This window comes from Plectropomus leopardus, chromosome 13, assembly GCF_026936395.1.
Source record: "Plectropomus leopardus strain MGB_pleo_1.0 chromosome 13, ASM2693639v1, whole genome shotgun sequence".
Taxonomy (NCBI): Eukaryota; Metazoa; Chordata; class Actinopteri; order Perciformes; family Serranidae; genus Plectropomus; species Plectropomus leopardus.
The window spans coordinates 24,615,211-24,633,833 of NC_142188.1; the positions used below are offsets into that span (position 1 = coordinate 24,615,211).

The following is an 18,623-nucleotide window of genomic DNA, read 5'->3' on the forward strand; positions in this document are numbered from 1 at the left end:
TTGACTTTTTGCTGCTTTTCTCTATTACATACAAGAGTAAACTGAATGATTTGGTATTTTGGGACTGCTGGTTGGACAAAACAAGCAACATAAAGATGTCACTTTGGAAATTCAGTTTCTATTCTTGGACATTTCAGCGGTCACATGATTAACTGATAGTTTAAATTAGAATATCATGCACCCACTAAACTGACAGATTATACTGTAACAAACAATTCTTGTCATTATCCATGAACCTTCCAATCACTTTTCTGGATTGATCAACAAATGGAAAACTACATTATGCAATCAACTACAACTTTTCCAACCTGTGGCACACTTCTTCAGGCAACCACAGAGCATGCTCAGGGTACTAACAGCATTTCTGATAACCCCTCGCACGTTCTAAATGGAGAATACCAACTTCTGCCCTCCAACAGGCATTTCAGAGACAGAATACAGTGGGCTGAAAAATTATCCTGTTGCTAAACCAAAATCAAAGTGCTGCTAATTAAGAGTTGTTGCATCGTCATGGGTTTATGATGTTTGTGTAAGGTTTTCCATTTTCTCACATATAAACATCATGAAATGATACATTTGAGAGGCTAGAACTAGAGGATAATTTCAGGAAAATGACTCAAAATGATTCAACAATTCCCAAAATATTTGCTGCTCTAAAGCATTTACTGTCATCAGAGTTTCCCCTTGTTTTATTTTTTACCTTTTCTGTCTCTTAACTTCATAGCAGATATGATGATTAGTGTTTATTTGTAGCTCTGCTGATACAAACATAAAGAAACACACCCAACTTTGGAGACTGCCTGCACTTTATTCAGGAAACGAAATAAAATTGGCACCTAAGCCGAGATGACTTGTCTCATAAATGTTGAACACGCAGCCACCCAGCTCAGCAACACCCCTGGAGAGCGGGACATTATCACAAAGCTTTTAGTTGTGCTCTAACACTGGACTCCTCTGTGTGTTACAGTGGGCAATCTGCTCACTCTGGTTCGCATTACATCACAGGTCCAGCAGCCTGTAAATCCTCCCAGTGAAACATGATTCGAGTCAACCTCTGGGACATTACAGACACCTTTGGGGCAAAGAATGCACGGTCAGCTCGTTTCCAAATGTGCATACTGCCGCTGCTCCACTGTCTGTGTGAATAACACAAATAGCCACCCAATTATTAATACCTATTCTGAGCTTTTTTTTTCTCCTGTGAAACATCCCTCACAAATCCCCTGGGTGAGTGGACAGTAAAAGTGAGAGGATATTAGCATAGTGAATGAGGAAGCGATGTCCTTTGGCTAATCACAAATGCTAATATATCCTGCTCCGTCCTTTCTTATGATGAGTTGAGTAGACACTGAATGACACCCATGTCCTTTTAAGATTAATTATGGTAAATACTTCTTCAGGATCTTGTGCTTTTTGAGGTGGTTGATATGCAAAATCTTTGTCCTCGTGTGCACATTTATTTCTGCCTGTTCTAATTTCTAAACACTTCTGAAAATAGTTCACTGCGAGAGGCGATAATAAAAAAGGTGTAAATTATCCCCCGTCTATCATAATCCTCAGAAGACTGAGGTTCTTTCTTATGTTTTTTGTCTGAAATGGATTGTTACTCCCATGTTGCTGGCTGAACCAATAATTCGCTGGCTGGGGTTTGTTGGAAATTTCGAGACTTTTGATGAGTTTGCCAAAGGGATAAGTGGAGGAGAGTATGCAGGCAGGCTGAAATAAGGTCATGCACAGCTCAGGTTTGGATTTTGGGATTCAACCTCAATATTATTTGAAGGAAACAAAGGGTTGCCTGATTAGAGGTTCAGTAAACAAACCGTGGAAACTGGAATAGGAAAAGCAAAGCCTACGCAGCAACACAAGGAGCGGAAACAAGGCATTGGATGCCAGTGTCCAGGCTGAGGAACCAGGTGTTTTGACCTATTTTCTCTCTCATCACACAATGTAAGCTGGGCCGCAGAGCTGTGCAGATTACCATGGCTGGACTACAAAATGGGTATGAGAGAAAAAAGTGGATAGCTCTCGACAGGAGTAAAGAAGTGAGGCCAAGTGTCCTCTATTCTTAGTCAGACCCCCCAGAAAACATGTCTCTGTTTTCTCTCCTTCCCTTCAAAACTGGGTTGGTGTCCTGTTTAAGTTACCTCCTCCTGCACCTGCGCCCAGATATCCGCAAAATCAAGAATGGGCCAAAATCCCATCATTGCTAATCTTTTACTCTCATTAACTGTCTGCCGCAGGAAGTGGCTCTGGATTTGTGCTTTTTTTTTTTTTTTTTTTTTAATGAAAATGGTGTTTCATAATGGTTTATCCTGATAAAACAACATCTGCACTTGTGTGACCTGAACGTTTAACTGTACACCTCTGCTCATTCTGTGTGATGAGCAAAAAAAAACAGGAGGTCTATAATCCTCTTGGGAGTCTATTGATTTCATTTTTCAGTTTCACATTCAAGTCACACTCTAAACAAGGCAGACAGACGACGGGCAAGTCGGGAAAACAAATAGTTTTGGGCTAATTCTGTCATCCATATTCTGACAATGCTGAGGAGAAAAAGGCAATGACAGAAACACAAGAAAATAAAATACCAGAAGCTCAGAGTGGAGTTACAGCACATTAGACTTGACAGGATAGATATAGGTTAAGCAAGCAACCGTTCTGCTGGCATAATGGTGAAAATAGAATAACAAGTTTTGTGGTAAGTAGTAAAGCTACAATGGTAAGAGCAATATTTGCAGACTGCATTGTTTCACCACAGAGCGACCACAACTATCCCAAAGTAAAATGCCTCACTGCATCATTTAAAGTGAAGCCAGCCATTTTCCTTCACAGTCCTGCAGCTTATGTGTGAAACACAGTCATAATAGATTTACTGGGCAGTTCTGATGACAGACTACTACTGTGTTTCATGGGGGTTACTTATAGGTCTCTTTTTAGGAGGGATATGGTGGTGAACTACTTTTCAAACCCAAGAGGGGATGTTTCTCTGGATGTTGGGACTAAAAATACAACAAAGAGGTTTTCAAAAGCTCTGAAAAAACTGTTTAATCAGTGATCAACAAATCTGCAGTAGCCAAATGTTGTAGCCTCAAATGTTTGGGTGTTGGCCATAGTATGCCTAGTTCAGACCAAAAAATTTAGACAGTTGCCAAGCCTGCTGATGGTGTCACCTGCACTCAGTTTGTCAAGTCACTGGCAGCTGGTGTTGGAATATAATGCACATCAACTGTTTCAATAGCCAATCAGCTTGCAGCAAAGTCAGCTGGTCAGGTCAGTTACAAACTGTCAGCTGGTCAAAATGGTAGATTTTAGGGGGCTTGAGAGGTTTTTTTGGGGGAGTTTTTCCTTAGGCAATGTGAGGGTCTAAGGGCAGAGGGATGTCGTGTGCTGGAAAGTCCTCTGAGGCAAACCGTGTTTTGTGATAATGGCCTTAATAAATAAAATTGACTTGACTTGACTTGACCTCTAGCTCACTGGGTAGAGTGTTCGAGTCAGGACTGTGGCCCTGTGCTGTGTCTTCCCCCCCCCTGTCTCCCCCACCTTTACTGTCTCTCTCACACTGTCCTATAAATAAAGGGAAATGCCCCAAAAAAATGATCTTAAAAAATAGTAGACTATAGGACAGAGAAGCCAGCATTATCATCAGCTGTTCCCATGGTGAAATGATATCTCAATAGTTAGTGTCAACTTCATGGTAGAAATTAGCATAAGCCCCTTGGGTATTCAGTTGAATGGATGCCTACAAATTTTCCAAAAACTTCTCATTTAAAAAAGAAATGTTTTCAATGTGTAAACACTAGAAATACAACTATAGCAAGTATCTCACTATCACTATTCTCAGATTTGACACACTCAAAAGAGATTCAAGTTACAGCAGAAGTACAGAAAGTTGTTGCTATGGGGATGATACACTGTCTTGTTGCATTGGTGTAAACTTTTGGTTTCAAAACATTTCAACTCATCCCGTCGCAAATCTTTGGTCTGAGCTGGGCTTTGAGGTCCAGTCACACCAAACCAACATCAAAGAACTTGTGGCAATGAAGGCCGACCTCACCTGTGTCTCAACCAAAAATTTGCACCTGAACATTAGGCAAAGGTTACAGCCAACAGCCAACTAGCACATTCGGTTTGCACCTGTGTGAGAGGACATAACTCTCCATACCAGCAGGAGGCGGTAGTATGTGTTGGTCATTCAAGAGGGAAAACTGTAAGACTGACAGGGCGGATTCAAGACGCTAGTTAGCACATTAAAAACACAATCTGATTTTAAAATAACAAAGCATATTGACTATGCACAAGCAAGCAATAACACAAACCTTACAAACTGTTTCTGCTTAAGAGCTCAATGGCTTAAAATATAATCTTACCTAAAAAACAAGTTTGTTTGGATCCCACACCCTCCTAACTTAAGGCCTTAGAAGGGCTGACTGGTGCCAACAGTGCAAGATGCACTGTAAAAACGCTCACTGACACCCTGACATAAACTGACATTGGCTTGGTTTTTCGGGGCCCTTAGAGAGAAGACAACAATTGTGCAGCAACAACAATTTAGAGCAAAGACAAGACCAATGCAAATGTTCTCTCGTGTGGCCAAAGATGAATGTACCGTGCTTAGGGCAATACAGCCGAAACTATTTTTTTCTGCTTTCCTTGAGCATAAAAAGCTGCTCGGTGACTGAACAGGAAAAGGTGTCATCAATATTTGGCTAATGTTGATGCTAAAGTCTTTTCTAATCTGTCTGTGCATGCTTGTGTGTTTGTGCCAACCCGGGCTGCACCTTGGCCGACCCATTAAAACTGTTTTTTGACACACCACTGGTGTGACAGCTTAATTGTTTTTACTGTAATATGCTTATTATATCAAAATAAACTGGATGCCAAACTAAGACGAAACCCTCAATTAGCCACAGAGAACTCCTCCGAGGAGTGAATTACTCCCTCTGAGAGGTGGATGCAGTGTTTTAAAATCTCTTAATATGCTGATTTGAGACTGATGCTAAAGACATGTGCATAAAGTATGCTACAAAGGATCAGCTACTCCCCCCTATGGTCTATTCCAGAAGACATTAAGACTTCTAAAATTACAGAGATAAGTACAGTTGAGTCTTTAAGGATCTTACCTCTAGTCTCTGAACCATCTCCCTGATGTCCTCTCCGCAGTTGTCGTGGGCTGACAGCATGATACACTCCCCGCGTTCATAGAAGATCTTAATGCTCATAATCCCTGAGGTCCATCCGATGACATCACGACACGAGCAGTTGAAGACCACATTTTTTGATTCCTCCTCGATGAGCACAATAAACTCATTGGATATGCCGAGCAAGCAGTCCACGTCTATCGATTGGCCAAAGTCCCGGGCGCAGACGCTCCAGGTGATGGCCCCCACGCTGAGCAGATGTGCATCCTTCCTGGGTTTCACCTTCTCCTTCTTCTTGGCTCCGAGGGTGATGAAGCTGAATTTGACAGCAGAGTCAATAGTAGCTGTGCTAACAAAGTTCTCAGCCAGGTCCTTAAGGTACTCCTGCCGTGTGCGAGTCGCCATGGCTCGGAACTTCTCTGACTTGTGTGCGGCGTTTTCTCCGTTGATGACCTTGGCAAGCAGGAAGTCCCTGAAAACTGCCGACTTTGGGAAAGTTACAGATTTGGGAATAGGGGGGCCAAACGGAGGCACGTCTTTAGATCTGGACACGGCCACGCTGGAAAACAGGATGGGATGAATTAATCAGAGGCAGCGTTGACAGTTAAGAGAAAGTAAAAGAAGTAAAGGAGTATTGAACTGTACATATAATGAGCAGCCATTTGAAGAGTGTTGAAATTATATGGCTTTTAGGAAAATTATTTCCAACGGAAAGACTGAGAGGAGCTCAGACTAATCTTGCTCTGTTCAACAAACGCTATGTTATTAACAAGAGTCGTCTTGACTTCAGAAACACTCGAGGAGAGAGTTGTAAGTCATAATTTCAAGGTGTCTCTGAAGATAATAACTGTATCATCACCGAACAGATCAAAAGAGCCTCGTGATTCCCGCACATTACTATAAAGTCATGACAGAAACCACAGAAAGCACTCAGCAGGCTATTATTATTATTCTTTCAAATTAAGTGCTCGTAAGAGTTCATGTTGAGCCGTTTGGCATGAAGACATTTATGCAAAGCACATCAAAAGAGAAACACATTCCCCTAAATTGTCTTGAGGATATTAGTTTGCTCCTTATCCCATGGTGAGGAGCTCTAATGTTGAGGGGTTTGAATCGACGCCACCGAATAAAGATGTTGCATTTTTACCCTCTCCATTTTCATCAGCCTTAGTGAAATAGCTTTGAGAGAGCCTTGCAGGCGTGGTGCATGCTTGTTCTGTTTACCTGTAGCAGACGTTATCAGTGCAGGGGTTGTGGACTTTGACGATGACAAACACATGTTGGAAATGAGAGCGGATGTGCTTTGGAGTGAAAGGAAGGGCCCCGGGCTCCTGGAATACTATGGTGACGATATCATTGCCAATGTGCCTCTTCCTTAGTAACTATGAAAAAGGGAGAAACAGAGTCAGATACAGAACAAGGAGAAAAGGCATCACATAAGGGTGCCTATAGTACAGCACAAAACAAGGGAAGGTTAACACTTTTGTCATATCTGCATACTTTGCTGACATTTCACAAAGTACACAATATATGACAGTAATTATGTGAAAAATAAGAGGCGTACAATCTGCGCTACAGGTGATAGAAGTAGCGTGTATGTCATGCATCTATATGCGCTTAGCCTACTTAGACAAGTCTTGAAAGGTTTGAATACTTAAATAATAGAGTAATTATAAGTTGGGAGGAAATGAGTGTCTGTCTTGCTGGAGGACCCAATGACACTTGACTCAGCAGATTCCAACACATCAGTGCGCTGAACGGAAATGCGTTAAGTAAAAACATGTTGCTCATAAATATGCTTTTGTAGATGGAAGATGCCATCTCAAGATTAAGTTTAAGTTACTCTCAAACAAAGGCTGAGGCATGTTTTTAGGGGTGAAGGAAAAATTGACAGCATAGTATCGCAACGTTTGCGTGGCAATATTGTGTCAGGCTGACGAGTATTGATTTTTTTAATTAAACTTTTGCTAGCCTACTAGAATGATAATGATGATTTGTGTCTGTTTCAGTCCACTTGATACATTTTGCTGCAATAAAAATGATTTACTGTGATGTGAACAGACTGAAAATAATACATAGATAAACCTGATGTTGACAAAGTTTTCCTTTGAGGAAATAATTTCTAACTGAAAAAAGGTAATAAATCGCAATATGTTATCACATTACTTGGCAAAATCTTTAGAATCGTGATAATATTGAATCATGGAGCACACATAGCATTTTTCTTTTTGACTAGTCCTGTAACGTTATCCCCACCAGTCTTTGTTGTCATCATTTTAAGATCAGCTGCCCGTTTCACCTATGGAACAGGCACCCCGGTAACACCTTTATGCAGCATCTCCATATCCGTTTAAAAAAATGAGGAGCATCTGTATTTTTACCTGTACAGAAAATCATACCTTTCAGGATTTCTAAATACCCCAGTATACCGTAATACCTTGATCCAGCCCAAGCCTACAGGTTAATTTTGGTTTTTTTTTTTAAAGTCCTCATCACATCGATGTTGAGTGATGAATCCAATATAATGTCTGTGGCATCAGTCGTATCACAAACAAAACAACAAACCATTTACAGACCTCTAAACACAGATTTACATACTGACACAGCTTCACGTTCTGACTCTGAAATTTTGTGTTCAAAATCAAAATAAAGAGCCTTCTGTATATGGAGACGTTTCTGTTAGCATACATTATTCTTTTTTTTGGGCAAAGGAGACATATTCCCTCAAACCCAATGTAGACTGCTTGTATTGTTGCATTGTGCAGATAGTTAACCTCATTCTCTGGCTGGTATAAAGTTGTCAGTGAGGGTCAACAAGACTCCGGGACATGCGGGATTAGAGGGTTCAGGTGTCAATTGGAAAGGATGAAGAGATGAGCTCTGCCGGTGCCTGCTGCAAGATTACCACCAGGGATTAAATGAAACTATCCCACTCCATGAAACACAATTGGAGGAGGAGAAAAGAAAAGGGAAAGATACCCCCCAAATCCTTCCAATCAGATGTTTTGGATGCACGTGATGGATTAGGCCTCTGCAGTATCTCGCTGCAGAGTCAGCCTCCGACTCAGCCTCCGACTCACTTCACTGCCCCCTTCGTATCCTCGCTGTTAATATCTCTGCAGCAGGATTTTACCCACAGGTTTCATTATGGGTTCAAAAAGTACTTCCATGCAAGCAGTGCAGAGACTAAGATGGTGAACCTCTGTAATCGCGGCTTTATCGGGCCATCGCTCGCCAGTCCACCACTACATCCACTTAATTCAACTTGTTAGTGCAGACAGTCACAGAGGCCCATCTAATACCACGTTAGGTCCAACCCCTGGGGATGCATTGATTAAAATCCTACTGTGGGGTTCCGTAACCATGGCAATGCTCATGCTTTCAACTGATAGGTCATTACCGTGGCAAAATGAGCCTCTGGGGAAGATTGGCAGGAGCCGGGATTGAAGATTTCCTAAAAGGAAGCTGCTCAGGGACTTATTACCACCATTAGAGGCTGGCTCACAGTACACACAGCAAAGCAAACATGGTGGTCAGCTGAGGGGGACAGAGGGTGAAGTGTGGAGTTTACTGACCTGCTGTCTGTTGTTGGGTGTGTAGGGGAGCATGGTGGACACGTGGAACATCAGCTCGTAGTCCTTATAGGTGGTGTAGAGAGAGTGTGTGCCTGTGGAGTCCGCTGTAACACAGGACAAGGCATTCAAAGTTTAAGGCTTCATTACAAAAGGCCATTGTGTTAAATAAACTGATGATGCAATTCAACAGAAATCAAGATTAAAGACATAAAGGCTTAACCCCTTTAAACCTGGATCTGGCAGTGATCGACTTGGCAAGAAATGTCCCAAAAATTGCAAGATATTAGGAGAAGGTGACAAGAATATTACCTAAGAATTAGTTTTAAAAAATAGGGTAGGATTATTATTAATTTATCCAAAAATAGGGAAAACGTCCAGAAAATGTTATTCATAATTATATTAATTTTATATTTAAAACAATGTTATGGAAAAAATATAATAAGATATATAAAATAAATACAAGTATATATTTTGTTCTATTTTCAGTATTTTTGACGGGCATTGTTTTGTTTGTTTTTGTGCTTATCTTCAAGCAATGCTCTTAGAACAAAAAAAATGTTTGCTCATTTTTGGGCCATGTCTTGTTAAGCTGCTTTTTGTCTTCCATGTTTCAGAAAGAAATCAAACCAATTTAAAAGGTTTCTATGTGTTAGATAACACGTACGTTTTTAAAAAAAAATTTAATTCTGTGTTCATGTTCATTCGTGTGTTCAAATCTGAAGATTTAAATTTTGGTCGAAGAAGATATGTTTTAGCATTAAAATGATATTTTCCCAAGCCCTTCTAAAAGCTAGTGCTGTAGGATTCCAGAGTTGTCCTGGTCTCAATACATCCTCTAGACTACTTTTTGAAGGTCTCCGTTGAGTCTCAGAATCAAACACAATTTTGCTCGATCTCTTGGTTTACAGCTAAGAGAACTCTGGATTTTAGTTTAAGACTGATCAAGACCACGACTGTAAGGATATCACCAAATTGCCTGTACATTGTCTGATTTATCTGTTAACATCATGACTGTGTGATTGAATGCAAAATCCCTGACCAATACCTAATTTCTAATTTTAAATTTTTGTTACTGTTAAGGGCTGTCACCCCATCCCGGCCCCTTTCACTCCCAGTCCAAGACAGTGAATGCAGGAGAAAGGCGAAGAAGCTGTGGCTGTCTGGGAGGAGGCATCAGCTTAGGTAATAAAACTGGCGACTTCAAAGGAATCTTTGCTTCCTGTGGGTCTTTCTGGGAATGAGGATCTTTTGGATTAATTTTTGTCTTTGGTTTGTGTCATGCAATGTGGCCCTTGTACTTGTCTAATCTCAACTCCTTCAAAACCTTGGTCTTTTGTAGAGCTGCCCCCTGAAACTGGAATATTCGAATCCTCAGTCCGAGACCCCTCAGTCAACTGAGGTAGCTTCAAGTCGAGCAGTCGTTTTTATTTTAATTTATTTATTTGATAGTCAGTGTGCTTCTTGGGACTTAAAACGGCACAGCCTGTGGCTTTTGTGTGATATTTGTGGTCAGCAAAAAATGTATCAGTCTTTGTAATCTGCTGTTAGCACTGTTGGTTTATTAACTATATCACATGAATGCAGCTGAGCCCGTTTAGACTGTAAATCTTTACATGGAAAAAAAAACCAATCATAAAATATTCGTATCAACATTCTTACCTGATTCGACTGGCATAATTCAGAGTTGGGTACAGACCTAATCTTTTGTCTGTCTCAATTCACCATGGTCTCGGTCATAACTTAGTCTCTGTTTAAGTGGTCTTGTATAAAACACTACGTTTGCCCATGTGATCTAATGTCGGTATGTGAATGATTATGTTACTACATATAAACCTACATTAAGTGCTTCTTCATTTAAAAGCCCATAACCCCCTAACCAACTCAGAAGCTACATGAAATACTGCTGGTGATCCCTCTTTAGCTCGGCTCTAAAAGTAACACAATAAAACAAACAAACTAACCAGCCGAGTCAGCGCTATACCAGCAACTCCTGTGTTCTGTGAGGTAAAATTACTGTTTTGGTCAATAGAGTCAAGTGGTTTTGAAGACAGGGACAAAATGGCTTTGATTCTTGGTCGGGCTGTCTACTGTGTAATGGCAAGTTACTCAGTGAAAATATTATACTTTATATTACACTATGGATAAGTACTTCACTCCACTGAAGAAACCCTTTCAGCTATTATCATTATCAGTGCTCGCCGCTCTAACCTACGTCACTACTTTTCGCGACAGAGTGGGTGTTTTCCATTTGAAAAGGGCAAAAAAGAACACAGACGGACCCGCCCTCTATAAAAAAAACAGTATGAGGGAGAGCAGAGCATCTGCACTCTGCAGGATTAGGAGTGTGTGGGCTTGTGCTTTGTGATTGTCTAGTTTGACGTGTCTTTTATCTTACTCTTGTTATCCAGCTGAGCTCTGTACTTGGTGAAGCCTTTGAGGCGCACCCTCTGGCCGAGCAGATCCAAGAACTCTTCCAGTGCTGGTCCGGCACTCTCATTGTTGTACATCTCTTCTTCTGTGCTCTGACCGGCCTTGCAGTAAAGCACTCCCACCTTGTGCTGGAAGCTTAGCTGGAATGGAGGAACATACACAGACACTCGGTGGGTAAGTATCATTTCCTGTCGCTGATATGTATCACACACACCACACTCATGCATACTGTACATTACGCACTCAGGGCATGCGAGTGCCCACTTTCCATCATGTCGCAGCTAATGTGAAGGCCTTTATAACCCTTCTAGGAGAGAGCTGAAATCCCCTTTTGTAAAGCCAGGCTCTGAACTCTCGGGAGCTCTGAGCGGAGCATAAATCAAGCCGAGCTAATAGCTGCTACTTAAGAGCAGCTGTGGAGCAACAAGGGAGTGAATTACAGACATAGCAGGATAGCTTTGGTTTATAGCACAAACTCTATAAGCTGCCAGCAATTGCATTTTAATCCTTTCTTAAAAAAAAAAAAAAAAAAACTTCCTTAAGCAATACTTTTGTTTGGTAAGTCCTACCTGTAGTAAAAATAGCAACAACACTGATCTGCACAACACCCCACTAATAATACTCAGCCATTGTTCAACAAAGAGCACCTTAATGAAGATAAACTCACAAAAAGGAGTATTTATAGTCATACACAAGGCAGCCAAATCTCACAGGTCCTCAGTGCAAGCATTAATTTTATCCAGAAATGACAGGTCTGATATGAACTTGTCTCCCGAAGAGACAGGAAGAAATAAAACATCCGGAGTGATTCTTCTTTCACGGTGAGAGTGAGAGACCTCTCTGCCAACATGAATCTTTCATGGCTTATAGCTCTCTGATGCTGGCCAAGAGAGGGAGTCAAAAGGGGAAAAAATTGATGAAAAATAGCCCCCTGCGTTTGGCACCTGTTCCCCAACAATTCACACCTGAGGACAGCTCGATCTTGACCTGCAGCAAATGTGTCAATATGGCAAAAAGAAAAAGGTTTCTCTGAATGTGAAAGCCAACAAATCATCCTTATACTGAAACAAATTGGAATTGTCTTTTTCCTCCGTTACAGGTTACCGGTTCCCGGCGTGCTTCTCACACTGTTGTCATGATGACTTCCTCTATCAGGCGGTCTGCTCTGCACTAAAGCTCCTGCGGTGGATGGAAAGCTATTATACCATCAAGCCCAGTGGAAATGGCCTGATATGCAATGATGTGGTCTCCTATTTTTTATCTTGCATTATATGGGCTCACTTAACCTCCTGCTCCTCTTAACAGACTGGCCGATGGCAAGGACAATCGCATTGCCCTTTGGTGCAAATTTGTCTCTGCCAGAAAAGTGCAAACACATCAGGACACATATACAGATGAGTAATGCTCCTGAGGTAAAGCTCATTGTGTAACCGCCTTTGATGTGATTTTTTTGGCTGCATCGGCTTCTGATAAGGTAGAGCAGCCATAAAAAAAAAAAGCTTTATCCCATTTAACGCCTCTGTGATTAGCTAAAATATTCCATTTGCTAAAAATCTGAACATAAGCTGCTAGACAGCAGTAATTTTCTCTTTATATATCTTTTCCCCCAACGCTCCTCTCCCTTTATCTGTCCAGAGCTGGAGGGTGCTGGAAACTGTTCGCCCTCTCCTTCTCTTGAACAAAAAAACCCTTAGAAAATGCAAAGATAGAAAGATACTTAATGAGCGGAGAGAGAAATGAGGACAACGTTCCCCTTGGAGAGCTCTGAGACGTACCTGAGGGATACAGCGGTGCCCTAACACAACACAAAACATCACTGTGACATCTGTCTGCACTGCAGTGTCCCCAATGCAGCTAAAATCCAAAATTTGGCTCTCAAAACCTGGCTACAGTGTGCATGCATTGTTACATAAACATTTCTGTTGCAGTTTGTGCTGTTTTGGGGACAGAAATGTTCAAGTTCAGCAGCACAATATCTACCATTTCAATACCAAAAAGTTGGGACACTTTGTAAATGAAATGCGATATTTTTCTGCCTATATTTACTTATAGTTTAAACACACGATATTTAATAATCAAATTATCTTTGCTGTTTTTGATAAATATACCTCAGTGTGAATTTGATGCCTGCAACATGTTCCAAACTAGGATTGCTGCCACGTAGGTGTACGCCTCTACGAACCAGTGAAGTAGCACTTAAGAGTTTACATTCAGGTCCGTGAAAACAGAGATGCTTCACACACATCTTCAACCCTGCGGCACAAAAGGTCTCCCCTTTTGTTCCTGAGTTACGACACTGAGTAATGGACAAAGGAGTGTTTTTGGTAACAGTATGACGTCACAGTGAAGTTTACCTTTGACCATTTGGATATAATATATCATCACCTTATCATTTTATTCTATTGGATGTTTGTGTTTTTTTCAGCCAGCGCATTAATTATTGTGTTATGGTCAAAAACATGTTTTGTGAGATCACAGTGACCTTTGGCCAACAAACTCTAATCCATTCATTCTTGAGTAACAGTGGATGTCTGTGAAAAATTTGGGGAAAATTCCCTCCAAGTGTTCTTGAGATATTGTGTTAAAAAAAAGAGCGAGAGAGACAGACGAGGTCACAGTGACGTTTTAACCTATAATCACCACAATCTAAACAATTGATCGCTGAGTCCAAGTGGCCATTTGTGCAAAATTTGAAGAAATACCCCATTCTGCGAGAGTTCTTGAGTTACTGCATTCACAAGAATGGGATGGGCACCCCGAAAACTCTTATTACCATTGTGTTACGTCATCTTTTCTTTTAACAACACTTAGTGTTTGGGAATGAAGAACACTAATTGATGAAGTCTTAAAAGAGTAAAATTCTCTCAAGATTTGCAAGTTTCACCAAAATCTAAAATATTTTAAGACTCTCTATGTGAAAAAATGGCCCAAATCCATCCTGAACATTGTGAGAGATGAGTGATAGTGTCTTGAAGCTGGCATTGTTCTTTAAGTATTAAATCAATTTCACTTTGCATGTTCAATACCTTTTTCCTCTTTTATTCCACTACGATTTTTAAAAATAAAACTGTGTGGCTTTATTGAATTAAAGCCAATGTCTGGTCTAAATTTCATATGAAAAGCTGTACTGGAAATATGTTTAACAAAAAAACATATTTCCAGTGTATTTCACATATTGCATTCTGTTTTACTGAACATTTTACACAGCATCCAAACTTCTTAGGAATTGGGGTTGTACGAGGAAGAAAGTGGAATGTAGATGAGGGGTAAAATGAAGAGGGAAAAATTCTGGTCACGACATAATTTCAAGTTAATCCTCAGGTTTCCATATCATGACAGGGGATTGATTTACATAAGGGAGAGGTGACTTTTTTGGCAGAGCAATAACAGCCTCAGTAGGTGGTAGATTACTCTGTTGGACTTGTGGAACAAATCTCACTTAAGCCTGAGTTATACTTCAGAGCTGAACTGTCGCTGTGGGCATCAGGAGTGATTTATGGTCCTCTGAAGACTTTACCTGTTGACGAATGTAAGTAAATTTGATTGGCAGTGTTTGCAGTTGGGCAGTGTCATGTATTTAGTCTTTGTGAGTGTTATGAAACAGAGCACTGCAGTTAAAATGTCTTTCTAGGTTAGTAAGAAGGTAATTTGTTCAGCATAATTGTGAGGATAAGATTAGCTAACCTTTCTTTGACCTCTTTGATGTTGTCTTAACCATCACCAAACACTATTATGTGTCGTTACATGCAGACACCTGCAGGCTAGACGTTATCTTGTTCATATCCCTGCTTTTATTATCACAAATTAGAAATTAAAGCTTGAAATTGCATTTTTAATTCTGAAACCGATGCAGCTGATAATATTTTCTATTAAAAGAGAAATCTGTCATTTTTCCAGATTTTAGATGGAAACATCAGATACACATTTTACAATCATTGGCATTCTCAGAAAAATGTATCATTTGTGATTTCTATCACCCTAAAAATCACATCTCAAAAATCAGATCAAGTGTCTAATGCTTTTCCCAGTCCATCTGCACACAGTCGATTCACTGTGATCTACAATGCCATCTAAAACACATTCACATATGCTCTGTTCTCTTCTTACATCCAGGGCCATTACAACACTGCTTTCAGGGATATTCTTTCTGCAGAACTGATCATGAGGTTATTGTGAAGGCTGTCTTGCTCCGGGACACTTTCATTCACCAGACGTGCTTTCTGTTCAAAAAAGGAGTCCTTTCACACACGTACACACAGTCCAGCACAAAAACAGAGGACTAACATCTCAGCAGTTCGCATACAACACAAGAAAAAAAATAACCTCAGATAAAGCTTTCCGCATGCGGCAGAAGGAAATTATGCACTCAAACAAACAAGAACGATCCGGGCAGACCACTCTATCTCTCAGCTCTGAGTTCCTGTCCAACATTAGCTTCCTCACATAAACACATTAGAGGGGCGGTGAAAGTCCAGCTTGGTTAAAAAGAAGATTACGGGGTGCTTGACATATTAAACATTTGCATGGCAAGCATAACATTAATGATTCAAACAGGAGTGTACAAAAATACTGATGTCCAAATATAAAACTGGCCTCCACTGGGCGTTTGGTTTGAGGTCTGTGAGGAGGAGTGCCAGTTGGAAGAGCACGGAGCCCCACTTAGCCCGGGCTCTCCTCCTCTGAAAGAAGTTTCTTAGATTACTTTATTGCTTTTTTCATCTCACTATGTGTCAGTTTCGGTCTTATATCAAAGTCTGTGTCTGCAGACGGTCTCTCATACCAAAGGCACTAGAAGTTGTATGGCAGGTGAACAAACTCCCGCATCAGCTCCTTGAGATCTGGCAGAAAACACTTCCCAGAGCACTTACTTACAAAGTTACTTTGCGATAATTGGATACACAAACTCTGTCATCATCTTAAGTGCGTTTAACTTGCTTTGGAGAGGACACTACACTGCTCTTGTTTATGCACACGACAAAATCTTAATATACGAGAGGGACATGGCTGACACTTTCTATTATAAGAGCCTTTCCCCTGTCAATTGGAAGGATGGGCTCATGCTAATGAATGTAATTACACTAATAAGCAGCCAATTCTCTGATAGTAAGACAAGCAATACAGCACTGGCTAATCCTCCCACACTCCTTTCTATCTTGCAGTTTCATTACATGAGAAATTAAAGGCCTTAAGATCACACAACGAATCCATCTCTGACACCTGTGACTATAGAAAGCCCGTATCAGTAATAGCCATTCAATTCAAACTGAGATAATGCAAGATGACATCCTTTGCCATCCAGGCAGAATACCAAATCACCTGCTCTTAGATGAAGTAAGTTGTCAAAAGTGAGTTACTTTGGCTCAGGCGTCTGAGTGTCAGCAGAAAATGTGTGTTAAAGTAGACGATGATGGCTGCAGTGCAGTGTGGGATTCATATTGATTCTATTCAAGTGTGATATTGGCTGTCTTATGGCTTCACACCCGAGACTATGCACATCTATAATAAGCAGCCCACATATGGGACAAAGGTTCTTGCTATTTGAAGTTAATCCCTCCTGTTTCCTCCTACAGCTGACGTAAATGTCAGAGACAGATATACCATAAAAATAAGATTTATATTATAATATCATTACAGTCCATCTTCCTCGAATTCCAAGATGTTATTCATTTTACTAATTTGTGGCAGTGATTAAAACAAATGGAAAATCTGTGTGGAGGACAGTATATTGGCTATAACTTTACCTTCCTTAAAGAAATAGTTGGATACTTTGGCAAAAATGCCTATTTGCCAAGAGTTAGAGAAGATCAATACCACTCTCATATATTCCCATTAAACATGAGGCGACTTTAGGCAGCCGGTTAGCTTAGCACACTGTAAATAGTGGGAAACTGCTTGCCTGACTCTGTCAAAAATTAACAAACATCCACCCACCAGCCCCACTTAGAGAAATCTATGAACAGAAATGTAATTAATATCCATAATTATATTTTCTCTACTGTATAATCACCTGAACCTAAGAATCATTGTGGTTTTGTTAGCTTAGAATGAGCCCTTCATATCTGCATAGGAAGCGGGTCCTCTTCCAGTCCTCCATGTTCCACTGCCATGTTTCTACTGTACCCCAGAAAGGACAAACCAAAAGTTGGGGGGTGAGGATTGGGGTATTTAACTGGTTGTGATCTTACTGCTATATGACTCTAAATCCTACTCTCTGGTCCTTTAAGTTCACTAATAAACATGCTAACATACAATTATCTAGTTCGTTTTGTCAGTGTGAAAACCAACGAGTATTAACAAAAATTTGTTTGGCAGCCTCACAGTGACAACAAGACTCACTGCATCTGGACTGTTAACAGTGCTGTACATAAGCCCCCCAGAAAAGCACAAATTGTCATTTTCACACTGCAACTTTTGAACAAATAGCAACAAAACTCCCTCAAAGCACATCTTGATGTACTCACCCCCTGCTCGTCCAGCTTCAGTAGCTGCTCCGGGACCTTGGGGGAGTTGAGGGCAAGCCTCAGACACTGGATATTTAGCTCAGGGATGACGTATTCCAACACTTCTTTCAGCGGCAGGCCGCGGGCCGTCCCATGTCTCGCAGTGGATGGTATAGCGTCTTCCAGGATGGCTCCACGAAGTGTGGTCAGCTGGCAGAAAAGACAGATAATCAGATTTCATTTTGATAAGCGTCTTCTGAGGTCTTGATGTCCCGTTGTACAATGTGTTATGGTTAGGTCTGTGTGTGCACTGGGTCTGTGTGGGTCAATATGTCTGTGAATCCATGATTTTATTAATTTAGCTTTCAGTGGGCCATTTTATTTCAAAATGTTGAAAATGAAAACGTGGCTTATATGCTAGCTGCTGGGTGAGCCAGCCTTGATATCCTTTTATGCTACATCATATTATTTAGGACACTTGCTCCATTACAGCTCCATTGGAAAGCATTTGAAACTTGTATTCTAAATAATTAACATAGGCTAACTGTGCACTAAATGTTAAGTGCTGTTTTACAAGTAAGATCATTAATGTGCCAGTAAACGCTGACCTAAACAGCTTCAAAACACCCACTCTTAAACCCTGTGTTGTTGTTTGGAACATCATGGACACATTTACGCTCATAAATCCCATTTCCATCCAAACAGCCTGTGGACGTGAATGTCGGCAGTCAATGGCTGTCCGACAGAGAGGCTTTCTGAAAAGCAGATTACTCAACAGACCTAGAGAGGAAGAGAGAGCAAGAGTGGGACAGCGAGTGCAGAGAGCGCTGGGGCTAAATGATAGGAGTACATGCAAATAGACGCTCCAGTGGTTGGGGAGTTAAAACATTGTCTGCGTGCTACTTGCAGGGCTACCGTGACCCAGATACATTGTTTTATCGTGGGAGTGGTGCATTACACCAAGAATGGCAATGGATATCAGTGACATTTCCCTGCCTGACACATCTGTTACACCTGAATTATTCAGTGGATGAGACCAC

General features: G+C 40.9%; 1 protein-coding gene across 4 annotated transcripts in view; it reads right to left on the reverse strand.

The window, feature by feature from the left end:
• The window catches only part of sipa1l2a (signal-induced proliferation-associated 1like 2, genome duplicate a), a 105,842-nt gene that overhangs the window by 43,533 nt on the left and 43,686 nt on the right, over window positions 1–18,623 (reverse strand). For all 4 annotated transcript variants that reach the window (XM_088086306.1, XM_088086305.1, XM_042501848.2 and 1 more), the window contains exons 4-8: window positions 17,605–17,793; window positions 11,109–11,283; window positions 8,714–8,817; window positions 6,363–6,520; window positions 5,121–5,697 (exon numbers count right to left, since the gene is read on the reverse strand). In XM_088086306.1, the coding sequence (XP_087942432.1) occupies window positions 5,121–5,697; window positions 6,363–6,520; window positions 8,714–8,817; window positions 11,109–11,283; window positions 17,605–17,793 (1,203 nt within the window). The remainder of the gene's footprint in view (window positions 1–5,120; window positions 5,698–6,362; window positions 6,521–8,713; window positions 8,818–11,108; window positions 11,284–17,604; window positions 17,794–18,623) is intronic.